This window comes from Cyprinus carpio, chromosome A2 (genome assembly GCF_018340385.1).
Source record: "Cyprinus carpio isolate SPL01 chromosome A2, ASM1834038v1, whole genome shotgun sequence".
Taxonomy (NCBI): domain Eukaryota; kingdom Metazoa; phylum Chordata; class Actinopteri; order Cypriniformes; family Cyprinidae; genus Cyprinus; species Cyprinus carpio.
The window spans coordinates 5,006,442-5,025,550 of NC_056573.1; the positions used below are offsets into that span (position 1 = coordinate 5,006,442).

Sequence of the window (19,109 nt, forward strand, 5' to 3'; positions counted from 1 at the left end):
ACATGATCTTTACTTAATATCCTAATGATTTTTGGCATAAAAGAAAAATCGATAATTTTGACCCATACAATGTTTTTTTGGCTATTGATACAAATATACCCCAGCGACTTCAGACTGATTTTGAGGTCCAGGGTCAAATTTAAGATTATTATCAGTGTTGAAAACAGTTGTAAAGCTCAACATGACATTTCTTTCTGGATTCTTTGATGAATAGAATGTTCAAAAGATCAGCATTTATTTGAAATATAATTTTTTTATTATTATATTATTTATTATATATATTATTATTTAACATTATAAATGTCATAATTTAGTGGATCATTGCTAAATAAAAGCATTAATTTCAAAAAAAAAAAAATAAAAAATCTTACTAACTCCATTGTATTTTACAGTAGTGTATATGCAGAAATGGACATTAAACTAGATTAAAAAGGCTGATTTAGACAATGTTGTTTCTTGTTAGTTCATGATACTTAATACAATAATAAACTAAATCTCTTTGTTTCAGCATTAAAGTGTTACCTATAGCATTGCTTGGGAGAGAGTTCATGTTAGACATATCGGATTGTTTAGAATCTGTCAAAATAACTAAAAGAAAACACTGCTGACAGGTGTGTTCCATTTGTGAACGCTGGTATCATTAGACTGTAATGTTACCAGGTGTGTTTGGTTTGGGGCAGAGAGAGCAAGAATGTTCAATACTGAAAAAGGAACCTCTGCCTTCTGCAAGAACCCAGCGAAAAAAGTCCACGTATTGCATTTGTCCTGAAGTTTTATCATATACACACAAAATATTTGCTAATATTCACATACACACACACCCACAGAACGCACTGATGATATTCTACACCAGACATTAGAAGTGAGATTCTGAGTGCTGTATTTCTGGAGTTTCAATAAAAACATTTTCAAAAGTCTTTGTAGTGCCAAAAGAGCATCCTAACATCCCACTCACTGTCCATCCTGCAGGTCATCACTGTGGCGGGTCAGTTGTCTGCCAGATATTTACCTGTAGAATACAAAAACAGCCCATCTTTATATCAGAGTCAGCATAAAAGTAAACTTCAGGGCTCGTACAGATACTATAATGAAACACCAGCAATTTCAATAATTTTTCAAGCACTATTTTGGAGGTTTTCAAGGATTACAATTGGGCCAGTCGTTAAAATTTTTTACTTGCTCTAACACAAAATAAATAAATGAAAATGAAAAAGTTTTTTTGACTCATGTAACATTGTATTCTAATAAACCACCGAAATTTTAGATAGGAATGAAATTTCACCATTTTCAATTTCAATACCACAGCAAAACTAGCCTAATAAATCGGAGTTTACTACGAATGTTAGAGCAGCGAGTGATTTTCTTTTTCTTTTGTTGTTTAGACACAGATAGCAGCAGCTAGGCTGCTGTCACTTTAAGACCTAATGCACGGATTCAATATATTGACTACTTCAATTTCAAAAACTCAAATTCAACTCAGATATTTCTTAAAAGAGGTACCTGCAGAAAACCTTTTTTTAACCAGGGAGAGTCTGTAGCCTGGACCTACGAGCTGAAAATCACAGCCAGACAGAGTGCTGCCCTCACTGGTGAACTGCACTGCCAGCTGAGATGGTCTGCTGGGGCCCTCGGCTAACTGGAAGCGAGCCAGAAGAGCGCCCACCCCTGACACACAATGACAGGAAAACAGATTTATATCCTAGTGTTTATTTACACAGTACATTTGTTAACATTTGCATTGGCATATTTACGGGGTTAACAACAATGACCGAACTACTGCACACAACCTGTATTAGTAACTGGATCTGTGGAAATGCTGCCACAGGTATGCTCTGGTCTTTTGAAAAAATATCAGTTAACATGTTTGTCATTACTGTTTGGTGTTTAACCTTTTGCCTCAGGTGGTGTAATGAAGTTTGAGCAACTGTAAAAAGTGCAAGAATATTTAATGAGGCTGTTTATGATTGGTCCTAGCGCCACCCTTTGACACTGCATAGAGTGCTGCAGTTTGCATTGGGGCTTTGTGAATGCTTTCTTTGAGTAATTCAATTGAGTACCATTAGGGCATGCTGCCACATTGTACAGTTGCCAACATGAGCTAAGCATTCTTGCGAAGCTGTTAGAGGGCTTCCCTTCCATTCAGTTACTATCGAAAGTACATTTACCTCCATTTTCAGACCTCTGGGAGAGCTCTGGGATCTTCCATGCTATTTTCTGTGTCTCTGGGTTCCTTTAAATGCAACCAGTGGGCAAACATTACTATACATCAGCACACTGCTGTTGATTCGCATTGTGATTTTCTTGACAGATCCTCACCAGGTGGCAGGTGGGAGCATAGCCTGCAGTTTGTTCACGCCGCCGTCCACAGCTGCCACGAACTGGATGTTGGTGAGTGGTGTGGGTGTGGGCATGGCCTCTAGGTTGTATTTATAGTCTATCCTGAGGTCTGTGCTGTTGGCATCACCGCGCCAGCTCACCGCAAGGTTCAGCGGAGTGGACTGGATGCCTTGAGCGAACACCTGTAAGCACGTCTCAAATATCACACACTACTACAAAAACATCTGAGAGGATGACCAGATTCGGTTATAAATGATATAGATAGTAATGGATCATGCTCATATTTAAAATCTCACCTGGTACTTCAGCATGTCCACGTTGTAATACGTGGCCTGTGGCTTCTGCTCAGCCACTTTCTTCAGGTGACTCAACAAGTTTGACATATTGACCCAGAACTCCTTCGAATCACCTGTAGGTGGCGTGGTGTCGCTGCAGGGTGAAATTATTTGCAGAATAAATCTCATTCAATATTTATACTTGCTGCACACAATATTGTATTCACTAAACACACAAAAAAATATTTATTAAACAAATCATAAAAAGTAATTAAAAATATAAAATCTGTACATTAGTAAAATTACCACTTTTGTTAATTGGTTAGTTAAACAAGCCGATGCAGATAATCTCAAAATTACCAATATATTATTATCCTGCAAATAATTTCAGTCCAAAATTCTGAATTACTGGTCAATGACAGCAATTTAGTGGATGTTTATTTCAATTAACTGGTTTAAAAATTATTAATCGATTGACCTAAGACATTGAAATGAGTTCTCAGAAGTTCCTTTATGTGCAGTTAAACAGCCTAAGCATTACGTTACTGTATCTTATACATTAGTGTTTTTTTTCAGTATTATTTAAATACTATTATAGTATTTAATGACAATTTCATCTAGCTTCTATTTTTTCAGTTTGATTTTTTCCCTATTTTGTCATTTTAGTACTTAAAAATATCTCAGTTAGTCACCAAGGCAACATTTCTGAGTTTAATCTAATATTTATATTTTATATTAGCTTTATTTCAATTAACAAAAACATCTTTTAATAGTTTTAGTTAACAGTAACAGCACTGTTATACAGTAGCTATAGCTATATATACAAAATAATTTGAATTCGTAATATTGACCATGATTAGCATTAGCCATAACCTTAATATCCTTAACCTTAATATAACCTTAATATCTTAAAACAACCCTGTATTCAACTTTAACCCCCTCAGTTTCACTCCCAAACAAAATTCTCCTTTACAATGGGACTATTTACACGATAACTATTTCTGAAATGGCTTGACTGAATCATTAAAAAGCCCAGTTCAAAAGAACGATTCCCTAACTAGTGGGACATCTCTATGTATTACCAGCACAGGAGCTGTGGGTTGGGAAGGACCTGCTCCAGCCGATTGTACTGGCTGATGGTGAAGGTCAGCACTGGTGGACTGGGATGGGTGGAGAAGTGTCTGGTGATCCCTGCTGGGAAAGACAGCACCATCTCACCAGTGATCTTCACCAGACACCTACAACACACAGTAAGACATGAGAGATGATTAAGGACAGTATCATTCAACTAAATTCAAAAGGTGACTTCAAAAGGTGCTCTGTGGCCTACCTAGTGGGATCTGCTCCTTTAAAGTAGGCGCTGATGGTTTCTGTGAAGGCGGCTGCCACTGGTAGAGTGTCCTGGTGTCCCATTGTGAGAGGACTTGGGCCTCTGGAACACGCTGAAATACAGAAGTAGATCTAATAACATGCAAAACTCACACAACTTTCTGAACTTAAGAAGGCATTAATCCTCACGCATCATAGCTGTTGTGGCCCACCTGATACAGAGAGGTTGAGCTCTCGGCCTAGTGTAGGTGTGGAAGCTGCGCTCAGAGAGGTGACGGAGGAGATGGAGGAGGTGCTCTCAGCTCTGGCCAGAGGAGCAAAGGGTGGAGGACTCCACGAGTGGATGGGCGGACTGAAGGGACGGGCCTGAGGAGAAACAAAACAACAGCCTGAATCAGAAATACTCTGAAGCCCAGTTTACACTCCATCAGAGGTGTTTGCTGGAACAGTTTGCGGGGTCCAGCATTTACATGGGCACATAGTGCACACATACAGCAGACAATCAAAGATCATTGGGGTTGATCTTCAGATTTACTGAGAACAAATATAGCAATAACCTAAACAAACAAAAGCGCTCTTTGTGATTTCATTAGGAGCTCAAATGTTTCACAGCAGTGAAGGAAGTCGACTGATGCAGTCATACCAGATCTGCTAGGTTTGGTTTTCCAGGTGGTAGTTTAGGTCGTGATGATGGTCTTGGTGGTAGAGGTGGGATCGGACTGCTAGCAGACAGGGGAGTGGCGGCACGTGCGGGAGAGGACGGCCCTGAGAACATAAAATCAGATTACTATTATACTGTAAAAAGTGCTAATGTTACCTTAAAGAGCTGTTTAACCCATAATAATGGGCTTTGCTGGTTTAAATAGATTGGTTTAGTGATGCTAAATTATACTTTTGACCAGTTATTTTAGATATTACTATTTTTTTTAAATTGTTATTTTTGGGATTTTTTTTATTTTTTGATATTTTTAGGTTATTTTTTTTCAATCATATAATCAAATAATTCATTCAAGGTTCATGATGTATAAATAAAAATAATAATAATAATAAACAATTAAAATAATGCCATTTTCTTTATATTTTTGTGGATTATTAATACTGAATGAGTTTAAAATATTAATAATACTATTCCTTGTTTCAGATGTTTATTACAGACTGTTCATTAGTTTTCACAGAGAAGGCGAAAACTGGAATATGCTGTAAACCTCTTAAATCTAATTACTAATCTAATTTATTTTTCTTTACAAAATGTGATATTGCCATTTTGGGTGCCATTAAGGCAGCAGAAATACCACTGAAAAAACTACAACTTGGGTTAATATGCGCTGTCATAGAAGCAGTTCTGAGTGTCTATTTTTCTGCAGTATTGACAGCCCTTTAGTACAAAGCCCTGCACATGACATGCAGAGGGAAAAAAACAAGATATCATGGTCACAACTAAAAATATGTTCCCAAACCTTATCGATTAGTGACCTTGTTTTAATTCAATTGTGACTAAGACATAACTAAATTAAAACAAGGGAACAAATCAGTAAAATATGGTCACGATTGAACTAAAACAAGGGAATTAATAAAACATGCACTGCACAAAAATATTAAGAACTTGAAAATTAAACAAAAAAAAAATCTTTTACTAATTTCCTCTTGCTTTTTCTTGTTTACTCAACTTTTGTAAAAAAAAAGCATTTATATTGATTGAAAAGAAGTTAGCAGTCATACAAAAATGTTTTGAAAAGAAGTTTTAAGTTTTTTAGTTTTGTTAGTTAATTTAATTTTTTAAGTTGTGGCTTAAAACTCAAAATATTTCTTAAGATTGTTCGTTTTTTAAGATTATTGATATTAATTTGGTTTTTTAAACTGGTATTAAGAAATAATGTTACAACTGAAAACTGCAATAACAGTGTCCAAGTCAAAAACTGAAAACACTGACACAATATTAACAAAACATTTATTCAAAAGAGCAGTTTTTTAAAGACAAGGTTTTCAAAGGCAATTAAACAGGGAAATACCCATCATCATTACAATCAATTTCTCTAAATATTAAGATTAAACACTGCAGTTAAAACAGTTTCACATATCCCTGCCACTTAATATGAAACATGACAAAACAGTAGCATGTACATGAAGGACACAAACTTTCAAAATCTGAAGGATGGTCTATAAAATAAAAATGCACCTATCTGCAAAACACTCAAATATGTATTTTTTAGTCCAAAGAGTACTATTAAAGCAGTGGGAAAAATCAGATGGTCCTCCATTACCACAGTTTCCTCCAGGATGACGCAGAAGTTTAGTCATCATCTCTCAGTTTTCTGTGAGAGGTCATCCTCCATGACTTCAAGGATGCCCATTTTCACTCCTCTTTATCAGGGTCCTAAGAATTAATTATATAATTGTATTGAAAACTGGTTGAGCAAGAGTTCAAATATAAAAATCAAAGCTCAAATACACTCTTTCAAACAAAACATGGCACATTTTGTGTTAACCTGATGTAAACACTTGATGAAAACAACCCACAAGCATCTTTATTAAATATAACCACACATTTCAGTTTTTTTGTTCTACTGAATACAAACTCAACTTATTCAACAACAAACAAAAGCAATGGAGGAATAAAACACAAAGTTTTCTTCAATACAAACACTGTGAAAATCACACAGGTCACAGTTAAATGTAGCATGCACTGCCCTTTTATCAGAATTTATGTGGACCCCAAGTAGTTGAGTTTTTAACGCACCTGGTTTAATTTAAACCTTCAGTGTTTGATAACTTACAAAGAATATGTAGTGGTGTTTTTTTTATCTTCTAAATAACCAATATCAACTAAGTGAAAAGGGAAACTGGGGAAAAGTGTGACTTTAAGAAAAACAACGATCATCAAAAACCAAAGAAGCACACTTACCATAAAAACATTCCTCTGGATTATTGCCACGTGCTCTTCTTTCATAAACATTCTTCTTCGGCCGCTTGCTGAACACTTGTTGCTCCCGTGTTGAAAAGTTTCCAATTGGTCGTGGTTTAGCGCGCGAGTGGAAATAATGCCGTCATCAGAAAACATCCTGATAATATTTTTTAAATGTATGGTTTATTTAAACATAACAATTAATTAGAACAGTCCATACAAACTAATTGTGTTCTGAACTAGTGAGATGAGCGCATAGATAGTTTCTAATAAAGTGTACAGAATTATTATTATTATTGTTCTTGTTGTTATTGTACAATACTATGATCTTACAATAATACATTAAGGAGCATTTAATTTATTTTAAAAAAATCACTAAGCAACCATTGTCCTGAAGTAAACAATATTTTATTTATTTTAATTAAATTTATTTTATAAATTTGTCTAGATGTTATTGGATTAACTTGCAAAGCGCTGTTTATTTGAATTTTCTTTTTAAGTTTATGGCAAAAAAAAATTTGGTTTAAGCTGAATAAGTGTATTAAACTTAGTTGTACTGACTTTTCATGGATTTTTTGTCGAGCCAACGCAACAAAACCAGTCATTTAAACTTTTTCAATTTTTTTTTTTTTTTTTTTTTTTTTACAGTATGACCAAAAATAAATAATTTATAGAAACAAATTAATATGTGGTGGCAACATCTATTTTCCCTTCAGCATGCCATTTGTGCTACTTAAAAATGTAGACAAAGGAAATCATCAAACTCACCACTGCCAGGCCCTGGGGAGCCCACCACACTCCTGTAAGTAGGGGGTGGAAGTGGAGGTGGGGTTCCTCTGAAGCTTCCTGCTGCGAGGTCTTTAGGTGACGTGCCAAACACAGCAATCTCGTCCCTCATGCCCACCAGGTCAGGGGTTCTTCTGCTGTCATCTTTCAAGGCAAGAGGGGAAGGTATGGCTCCATGTGGAGGGTGGTCTGCTGGCAGGAAGGGCAGTCCAGGGCTGGCAGGGGTGACGGGGGACTCTTGGGCGAGCTCGGACTCTGGGAGCTGAAAGCAGCAGGGAAGGTCCAGGGGACTCAGAGGAGAGTCTGAGGGTGGTGGTGGTGGAGGTGAATCTGGAGGCGGGATGGAGTGGAGTGGGGGAGGGGGCGAGACGGGAGGCGGCAGGGGGTGAAGGGGCGAGGTTGGGGGCGAGTCCGCGGGGGAAGAGGACAGAGGTGGGGAAGGGGCGGGTTCATCTGGTGGAGGAGGTCTGGCGGGAGAGCCTTCGCTGAAGCTCACCCAGCTGCACTGCACCACATCTGATCCAGACCTGGGCGTCTCAACAGGCCCAAAAACACTGTCTAAGTCAGGCATGGACGCCCCTCCGGACGGGTCAGATAATGGGGCATCCTGACAGGCCGAAGCTGATCCATCTCCTCTGACACTAGGAACCACACTATAATAACCTGCTCAGACAGAACGACAATGAGCTGTCAAATACTCTTCCATCTTTCACCACCACATACTAGGGGTGTGCAATATTTATTGTCAAAATTATTGTCAATATTCAAAGTGTTTTTTCCCCAATAAATACAGGTATCAGCATGTTTGCAAATATGATATTGGTTTTATACAGTTCAACAAGAAGTCAATATTGAGAGTTATATTTTACACAATATTGTCAGTTTTTGCTCTACTTCACCAATGAAAATATTTTCGAACAAAGCTGCAGTGTGTCTCTGAGCAACACAGTGGTGTTTTGTTCCTGAACAAATCAGTTTTTAAACAAATCAGTGATTTTGTTACTTCATTGGGGAACAAATCGGCTGAATGAATGGCTCAATGACTCACTCACTGAGACAGTGACTTGTCACCACCTACTGGCAATTTGAGTTTCAAATTTAAAGTAATACTTATTTTTTTTAATATTTCAACAATTTAAATTATTATTTTAAAAATATTATTCTCATAGCATTATCTATACAATTGTAATTGGAGTGTAAATAGATCTAAATTGTTTCTTTGCCACTCCTGGAGTGCAAAAATTATATATATAAACAAATTGAATAAATATTTATAAAAACATTTATTTCTGTCACTGCTGTGAATGGACCACTGCACAGAATATAAAGAATGTAAAGAAAATATCAATATCATTTTAGTTGATATCGCACACCCCTACCACAAACATACAGCTGGGAGCAAGTATTCTGTAGTAAGATGATTCTGAACAGAAATTGAAATGATGCAACTTTGGTTGCTAAATGTGGGAAGGGTCAGTACGTACCGGAAGACTCAACGGAGCTGGTGCTACGTCCAGGTGGAGTAAGAGGAAAGTTCTTTGGAGGAAGTGGAGGCGGAGCTGAAAGGACAGATGACAGGACATGTTCAGAAAAAAGTACTACCTTACTGAATACTGCACAGTATAAATAGTTTATTATGATTATTAAAATATCATACAGATGCTAACATCTACATGTACAGTGTGCTTTAAAACAGAGCTGTTATTGCTAACTAAAACTAAATAAAAAAAAAACAAACAAAAAAAAAAACATTTCTGTCCATCTACATGTACAGTGTGCTTTAAAACAGAAAAAAACACAACAACATAAAAGAAAAAACAAGCTAAACAGAAATTAAACGTGTTGGCTCTAACTAACATAAATTTAAGTAGTAAAATTATAATATGAAATGAAATTAAAATTCAATTAAAAATTACAAACTGAAATAAATTTGTAATTTTATGTATACCAATTTTTTTTGATATTTAGTTAATATATTAAGTGATAGTTGTAAATTGTGATGATTTGTAGGATTCAGGCCCTTTCATAAGGAACTATTTTAACATTTACCACCATTGTGGGTTTTATTGGCGCCTTCACTGGGGCAGTTTTAAAGCTTCAAACTGGCATTATCAAAACCTTTGACATGCAGTACCTCCAGTGGGCAGAGATCTGCTCAGAACACGGGAGGAGAGAGAAGTGGACTGACACCAGAGCTCCGGCTCAACCGGGAACACTGTCATTAACATTCATGAAAGAAATACCCATCAATAACAAACTTATGAATCACAGTAATACATGACATGGAAGAACAATTCTTTAAATTACATTTTTTTTTTAAACTTGATCTTGCAATACTCTAATCACATTCTGACAAGGAACTCATCAGTGTTCGGTTATTTAGGAATATTGTTTTACCTTCTGAGATGTGTGCTTCAAAACTGCTCTCAAATGGCGGGCCAAAGAACGCTGTTGTGTTTTCTCTTTTTAAGAGACAGAAGGAAAACACAAGGTCAGAACATACCATATACAGCAAATGAAATTGAGTAGTGTTATTCAATTGAAAATGAGTAATTCAGTAGTGAGCAGAAGCACAAGCGGTTCCGTGAGTGTTTGTGATGGTGTACTGACCTGGGCGGGTCTGAACCGGGTCCTGGAGTGGTTGTGGGTGTTGGAGTAGATCGTCGTGGTCTGGCAATCTCCTCACCTGGAATATGCAAAGTGAAAATGATCTATATGATCTGCAAACTGGAGTGATATGAATACATAGGAAGTCAATATTTCCAAATAAACACTCACTTGACAGGTTTCGTTTCATCTGGCACCGGAACAAAGGTCACAAAAGAAGATAATGCAAATAACAAAAATAGATTTCAAAGACCACAAATATTATAAAAGACTCATATTAACTGACATGATGGGAAATAAACTCTCTTTCTTTGACCTTCACACAAGCATTACTATAAAACATGAACCAAAACGTTCAAATGTTTAGTAAAATTTTATTATGTTTTTGAAAGACATCTCTTATGTTCATCAAGGCTGCATTCATTTGATCAAAAATACAGTAAAAACTGTATTCAATTCAATTTCTATTGAAAGTAACTGTTTTCTATTTTAATATATTGTAAAATGTAATTTATTCTTGTAATGCAAAGCTGAATTTTCAGCATCATTACTCCAGTCTTCAATGTCACATGATCCTTCAGAAATCATTCTAATATGCTGATTTTCCGCTCAAGAAACACTGTTGAAAACAGTGGTTCTGGTTCACATTTTTATAGGAACTGTGATACATTTGTCTTTACTGTCACTTTTGATCAAATCAATGCATCCTTGCTTAAAGTAAGAAAAAAAAAATGTGTATAATTTGTTAAACATGAAAGAGTCAAAAACAAATATTATAAAACTAAATTCTGGCACCTGGACAGTGATTTCCATTAGTTCCATTTATCACACCTGATGAGTGACAAACATCCTCAGCTACTGGAAAACAGAGTCCAGGTGCCAACGCTGGAATATTCACATCTAACATGCTGAAGCTGCAGATGATATCGAGAATCTATTGATTCACTCATATTGATCCATGAAGGTATCAAGCTGTAACAAAGGCTCTAGCGCTACTGTGCATGCGATAGCAGCATCAGACCTCTGTATCACACACAACACATTTTTGTAGTAGTTTTTGACGTTTACAAAATCCACACTTACTGGACTTCGCCTCTGAGATCAGCAAAAAAGGAGAAAGAACAGACCTGGTCAGAGAGCGAGTGACAGATCAGACAGATATTAACAAAACTTCAAAAATGAATGTCTGTGATGGATCTTTCCTCACCTACGTCACACAGACCAAACCAACCACACATGAAACTTGACAACACATTCTTTAATTGTTTAGTTGTGTTTACTCTTTCCTAATGTCTGGACTGGCAAACTAAGGCTAAATTTATGTGATATTATAAAGTTAAACAAAAACTGAGATGTGGAAGCACCCGCCTGCATTATACATGATGTATAAATGCACTCTAAACGTGTAACATAAATAGTACAACAGGGCAATAGCAATAGCATGGTTATGGGTTTGTATAAATTTAATGCAATATACTGTAAGCTGCTTTGGATAAATGTGTCTGCAAAAACCATGAATGTAAATGCACATAAAGCCAGTACTTCAAATAACATAAATCTTTTCTGTTTAAAAAAACATTTATGATTGATTCATATCTCTGTCAGTATTTATTCAGACATTACCAATATTAAAATTCTGACTGATACTGTTAAGACGATTTTTTTCATGTTATGGCCAGTAACCAATATTCAAAACTATTTTGTCTAAATATCTTTAAAATAAATAAATAAAAATAATAGTACAATTGTACAAGGCAACACAGAATAAAATTGAATGAAAAAAATATAATGCACTATCATTCAAAATTTTGGGCTCAGTACCTTTTTTTTCAAATAATATTTTTATTCAGCAATGATGCATTATATTGGTCAAATGTGACTGTAAAATCCTTTTATAATGTTAAAGATAAAAAATGTATCACAGATGCCACAAAAAATTAAGCAACACAACTGTTTCCACAATAATAATAATAACAAATGTTTCTTCAGCAGCAAATCAGCATATTACAATATTACAATGATGTAAATTTAGTAATGTTTTTTGAGTATGAGTTTTGTTTTTTGAATATGTTGATTTGGTATATTTTTATTGAGTTTCATTTTAATAAATAAAAATAAAATTACTTTTCACTCTGAATGCACACATGAATGCAGCCTTGGTGAGCTTAAGAGAATTTCTTTTAAAAACATAATAAAAAGAGCCGAGACTTATGTTCTGTACTGTATTGTTTTAGTTTTGTGAAAAAGATGTTTTTTTTTTAAGTTTTTTTATTTTATTTGTATTTTTTGACTTTGAGTGAGCATTAGATGATGGCAAATATATTCTAAATGTACAAATAGTGGATATGAATATGCACTATATAACCAATATCGACCGACACCAATAAAAAAAAAATAATAATAATAATAATAATCACTGATATATAATTTATCCCAACATTTTTAACTAGGAGTAAGCTTAGTTTGATATGCACTTCAGATTCACTTCAAGCGTTGCTGATAATTAAATTCAATCTGACTGAATTTACATTTTTCTAGTAATCACCTCAAAGTGCCCCTATTATGCCATTTTTAAGGTTCCTAATATTGTTTTGGGAGTCTCCTACAATAAGTTTACATGCATGCAAGGTCAAAAAACGCATTCATTTTCTCAAAATATACATTTTATTTCACCTCATTTTCCAACAATTCTCGAATGGTTTGTTTGAAACAGTTCTAAGATTTAGTCTCTCTAAACCCCTCCTTTCCCGTGAGCCTTCTCTGCACTGATTGGTCAGTAATAACATTATTATACAAACTGTGATTCAGTGGAGCCAGTTGGTCCAAATAAACTGGGTACTGAGCGCATCTTTCAAGATCATGCATTTTATGAATCCCGCATTGAACTCCCAAGATTAGAGAAGCAGTCGTCAGTGAAATGATGGGAACACAAAAAAAAATTGGGGCTGTACTGCTGTGAATTTTAACCACTAATTCTCTGCAGCTTCATTTTCCGGAAGAGAATTGGACACAGCATCTTCTTGACATGATGTTAAAGGGTTAGTTCACCCAAAAATGAAAATTAGCCCATTATTTACTCACCCTCAAGCCATCCTCTGCGTATATGACTTCCTTCTTTCAGATGAATCCAATCGGAGTTATATGAAAAATTTTCTCACACGGCTCCGGGGGGTGAACAAAGGCCTCCTCTAGCGAATCGATGTGTTTTTGTATGAAAAATAACCATATTTAAAAAGTAATAATCAATTTGATCTAGCCTGCGCTCACTGTTGTACACAGAAGCAGTTCCGGGCGGATGACATATGAGGTCGGCTTTGTGCTTGCACCGCTCAGAAGTGACTCACGTGGAAGCGCAGCGGAGAGATCAAAACAAAACAACAAAGTACAAAACAAGAATTTGTAAAGAAGAATGTTGGAAGATTTCGATATAAGCCAAGAGGAGACTCATTTTCCTTTGCTAAAGTAAGGATACTTTGCTTCATTTGCTCCTGTTAACAAACGTTGGTTTTCAAGAGACTCACCGGCGCATGCGCAACATCGACCTCATACGTCATGCTACCGGAGCTGCTTCCGTGTACTGTTGGCGCAAGCTACATTAAAGTGATTATTATGTTTTGAATATGGGTATTTTCTAACAGAAAACGCATCAATTCCCTACAGGAGGCCTTTGTTGACCCCTCGGAGCCATGTGAGGCACTTTTTTATTATGGATGGATGCTTTTTATTTCACTTCTTTTGGACTGATGAACTGCAACACCCGCTGAGTGCCATTAAACAGCTTGGAAGATCAAAGGCAATTTTTTATATAACTCCGATTAGATTTATTTGAAAGAAGGAAGTCATATACGCCTAGGATGCCTTGAGGGTGAGTAAATACAGTGTACGGTGTCCTTGAGTGCTCTGAAAGGCGCCTTTAAATAAAATGTTTTATTATTTATTATTATTATTAAATAATGGGCTAACTTTAACCACGCAAACAAGCTACAGTGCTTGAGGGCAGGTCAAGTTGTTTGCAGCCGGACAGAGTAGAACATAGGTGGGCATTATGTAAATGTGTTTCCCTGTGACGTGTAGCCATCACACAAGTAGGATTTGGATTCCTGACGACTCGTTTAGACTGTTCAGAGTCGATTCCTTTTTTTGGGAGAATAACTTTATTTATCGTGCACTTTCGGCTTTAAAATTTTGCAGATCGTTTACATTCACATACAGCTTCATTAATGTGTATATTCTGCAATATATACGAAATGGCATTATAGGGGCACTTTAAATGGATCTGCCATTTGCTGTTACGATCCTAAGAGCTAATATACGTAAACTAAACTAAGGCAAAACCATGAATGTGACAGATATTATACAATTCTAACTACATCTTTAATGGTCTAAAGAAGTGTAAAAACACTTGCTTACCGGACTCTTTCTCTGTGTGAGGAAACAAACAGAAGAAAAGAGGAAATCATCTCAGTATTTTAATGTGAATATTACTATGGGACACCAGCAATGTATAGAATAACTGCGAGACTAACCAGAGGAGAAGGAGAGATCGCCAGCGTCCCCACTGAGGCCTTTAGCTCATCCATAGAGGACACTGTGTAGTTCCCACTGTTTGCCGACAGCGGCTTGATCTTGATCTTGAATTTCTTCCCATGCTCCTCCTCTCCCTCTGACTCACTGGAGGAGAATAACATCTTGACTGTTGGAGCTGGTGAGTCTTGTTAAAGAAATTTGTTTCACAAGGATGAATACATGGCTAAATACTACACCAAAGGCCCTTCAAATGACTCGTCCCATCTCCATAGTTTTTAGTCTTTTTAAACAAATGAAATGTCAGAAAAGATTAGAAACAGTACAGATCAATATGCAAGCACAGACTGGATATCTCCCCCTTGTTCTCCAGGTTTAACACTGTAGCCCTCATCATCCACAGCTGGAGAGTTCTGTTACAGAACAGACAAACATATGAAGCATCACATTCACAGGAACTGTAAAAACAGTAGGAAAAATGAGCATTCAGAGAGATTTACTTACATATCGATCCCAGTCAATCTCACCGCAGAAACCATTAGGTGCTCCATTGGCTTTTTTCTGAGAATGAAACATTTGGGATGAGACATTGTAAGAACAAAAACAATGATATATTATATTTCACAACAAAGCCTTCACTGACATGGATTATGCTGTACTCACAGATTTGTCTTTGTCTGGTGATCCACTGAAAGAAATGAAAGCACTTGTTCAGATTTCAGACATATGACTGAATGATATAGATATATATATACACACAAAACATACTTCAAATTGACCAAATTTAATGGGCATTAAGTTAACATAATGTTTACTATATATGCATAATGAATATACATTTTTGTGCTTATGCCAAGCTTGAAAATATGCTGTTGTGTAGAAACACTCTTGGTCAAAATAAGCTGCAAAGTGGACCAGACTTTATATTAATAGTCAAAGACTGGCTCTTCTACTATTGCACATTTGACAAAATGACTCTAAAGCAATGTTTGTAAATATGAGCTGCAAAGTGGACCGATTACAATTTGGATGCCACAATTACGTAATCGTTCAAATCGGCAATTAATCGTTCAAAGTTTCACTTGCACACTTAAGATATGTTGTGTTTTTTCTTTCTACATGTTATCTTAAGGGCTTTCCATTGTTTTAGTTTTTAGTATAACATTATAATACCATTCATATTTTTACAACTTTTTTTATATTTAAAGAAACCAATCCGACTGGTATATTTGACATTTGAGGCTTATTACTATAGAAATGCACTAAAGTTTTTCAGTTAGTGTTTTCAGCTTGTTTGTTTTCATATAAAAATATGGCATGTCAAACAATGGTATAAACATCTCAATGTAAAATGTGATAATCGTAATTAATAATCGCAATTACAATTTCAAGGGAATAAATCGACAATTATGAAATCGTGCAGCCCTTTAATAGTCAAAGACTGGCTCTTCTACTATTGCACATTTGACAAAATGACTCTAAAGCAAGTCAAACTAAGTTGTGCCAAGGCAGCCATTTCTACACATGCACCAGTGAGCAAATCAGAAAACCCTTTAGAGATCTGATGTCCACGGTCACATCACAGACGGTTCTTACTCACGTGGAGTCACTGTCCTTTTCTTTCTTCCGTATCCCGAAGGCCTTTCGGGTACGCTTTTTCAGTCCTGTTAAAAGTCATGTTTGTCATCAGGAGCAAAATAATACACAGTTCCTCTATAGTGCAACATATATATAAAGTTAGGAGTCGGTACGATTTTTTTTTCTTTTCATTTTTGAAAGAAGAGCAAACCAAGTCAGCTAAACAGTAATACTGTGAAATATTTTACATGCACACATTTTAAAATAACTGTTTTGAATATAAATAATATATACCAATTATACAAGAATTGGCAAAATGCAGTTGCAAAATGTTTTTAGATAATGTAAATATCAAACTGCTGCCAAGCATGTCATCAACTACATAAACACAAAGCAATACTGTAGGTTAAACAGTAGACAGAAAAATTCACTAGCATCTTAAAAAACAAACCTAGAATTCAGCTACCAGGGGAGTGACATTTCCCATAAATATTTCAACATCTGCAACTAAAAAATGCAAAACATTTTTTCCAAGACCTCATTCTAAGTGGACCTGAATTAAATGCTTGATTATATATAATATATATATATATATATATATATAATATATATATATATATATATATATATATATTTGCATCAAGGCAGCATTACTCTACACTGGGATTCAAAGCACATGTTTTTGACCAAATCTGCAATAAGGCCATGCAGTCATTTTAATGATGGAAGGGTGTCAGCAGCAAAAAAATATCCAAGATCTTTTCTCTATCTTCTAGTTTACTTTTATGCAGAAACAAGAGCCCCTAAGGACTGGCACCATGGTCGATATTAACAGATAAGGCACCAGAATTTATAGCCTGGAGATCTTGGCATACTGGACTGCTTGAGGGGCTCGGTGCCAGTATAAAAGCCTTAAGTTTTGGGTTCACCCATCATGCCTCTAGTCTAAAAGACCTCTAGGGAAAAGCTGACATTTCCTTCTCCGCTTGGTTAAACGCGAAGCAATTAAGTCGAGTTACTACAAAACAAATATGAGGAGATGAAACTGCGTGCAGCTTGCTCACTACCTAAAACAGATGAATCTAAAATGGCACTTAATAAGGACAGCTTTGTGAGAATGGATTCAAGGAATCATTCACCTACTAACGTGATGTCATTTCACACCCTTGTGTCATTCAAATCAAAACTATTACTTTATTCTTCCATAGAACAGAAAAGGAGAAATTTTGAGGAATGTACCGGCTGCTCTTTCCGATTATTGATTGCACTGACAATCAATGTGGACTGGAGCTTTCAAGCCTCACAAAAGGACACAAACACATCATAATGGTGGTCCATACAACACATACACTACATTCAAAGTCACTACATTCAAAATTTGTGGACAAACGGGCATTTCTAACCAATATGAACCAGATCATCAGTGAACTGGTTTTATTTTAACTTGCTCATCTCATAAAAAAAAAAAAAAAAAAAAAAAACTGATTCAGACTAGTATTGAGAATGGTATCAACTATTTCATTCAGTATTTCCAGTATTAAAATAATTAATATGTTTTTAAGAAGTCACTCTGCTCACCAAGTCTACATTTATTTACAATACAGTAAAAACAGTAACATTATGAAATATTAAAGTTTAAAAGAACTGATGAATTTTCAGCATCACTACGCCAGTCTTCAGTGTCACATGATCCTTCAGAAATCATTCTAATATGCTGATTTGATGCTCAAGAAACATTTACTATTATTATCAATGTTGAAAACAGTTCTAATCTTCAGAATTTCCTAAAAAAATTCCTGGAAAAAAATAAATAAAATAAAAATCACACAGGTTTGGAACTACACGAGGACGAATAGATGATGACAAAATACAAAATGTACATTTCTGGGTGATCTATCCCTTTAAATGAGAGGAAATAAATCATGGCATGAAGTGCCCTATAAGATCATGAGGGTGGGACTGTGGACCACAGAGCAAGGCACACACGCATCCTGATGGTAGATTTATTTTGTGCACTGTACATGTGTAAATCCCGCACCCAGAGAAAACCCTAAATTTAAAATATGCCATCATGATGTTTGTGTGTGTCACGGTGCAAATACACATGCACACTCGCCATACAACGTGAGACACATAATCCTTCACCTCTTTCAAGGAGACAGACACCAAAACAAGCATGTGCTGCATTCGAATGTCATGTACAGTACAGCCGGCTAGGGAATATAAGCACGCTAATAAATAATATCAACGCACAAGCGACGAATTTAAGGGCCCAAATAAAAAAAGTGGATTTTTTTTTACCTTGCATCATGGTTGCAGCACTTCATTCCTCGCTTTCAAGCGAACAAACAAACTGACATGAGATACAGCAGTGATCCGGTAACCGGTCGTTAAAGGAAAGGCTCATACTGTCCAGCCCCTCACGTCCTCGTCTCTCGGGTTTCCCGGTAACCGGTGGATTAGGCCCCGGGCACCGCCGCATCAGCAGCATCCACACACGCCATCATCACAGAGGGGATGCTGAGGACAGCCGATGAACGGAGAACGTGAGAGAGTGTGGGAGGGTCGCGTAATTACGAACCGTACTATGACGGAGGCTGTACTCATGAATATTAATAAGGTCATGTCGACGTAGGTTGGTAACCTTCCAGGACCGTCCAGTCAGGTAACAAATTCATATTCATGAGCCGATTCGTTTGTTCGAAGATTCACTAGCGTTCTACGCCAAATCAGGTTGCGTCACGTTGCGTAATTAATATTCATGATCTAAA

The 19,109-nt window shown here is 36.2% G+C and overlaps 1 protein-coding gene across 1 annotated transcript; it reads right to left on the minus strand.

Annotated features, from left to right (window-relative positions):
- Positions 1 to 293: 293 nt before the first annotated feature.
- On the minus strand, positions 294 to 18,910 carry LOC109112255 (SH3-containing GRB2-like protein 3-interacting protein 1). Its single transcript, XM_042770260.1, has 23 exons — positions 18,640 to 18,910; positions 16,361 to 16,424; positions 15,424 to 15,448; positions 15,265 to 15,321; positions 15,116 to 15,173; positions 14,763 to 14,941; positions 14,647 to 14,658; positions 11,320 to 11,331; positions 10,408 to 10,426; positions 10,240 to 10,315; positions 10,027 to 10,091; positions 9,764 to 9,844; positions 9,114 to 9,188; positions 7,612 to 8,292; positions 4,585 to 4,706; positions 4,154 to 4,307; positions 3,943 to 4,054; positions 3,695 to 3,850; positions 2,634 to 2,766; positions 2,317 to 2,519; positions 2,166 to 2,230; positions 1,501 to 1,665; positions 294 to 1,009 (listed from the first exon to the last, which is right to left on the minus strand). Exons 1-23 carry the CDS (start codon positions 18,647 to 18,649, stop codon positions 987 to 989), a joined length of 2,547 nt encoding a protein of 848 aa, XP_042626194.1. The 5' UTR covers positions 18,650 to 18,910; the 3' UTR covers positions 294 to 986.
- Between the last annotated feature and the right edge of the window lie 199 nt (positions 18,911 to 19,109).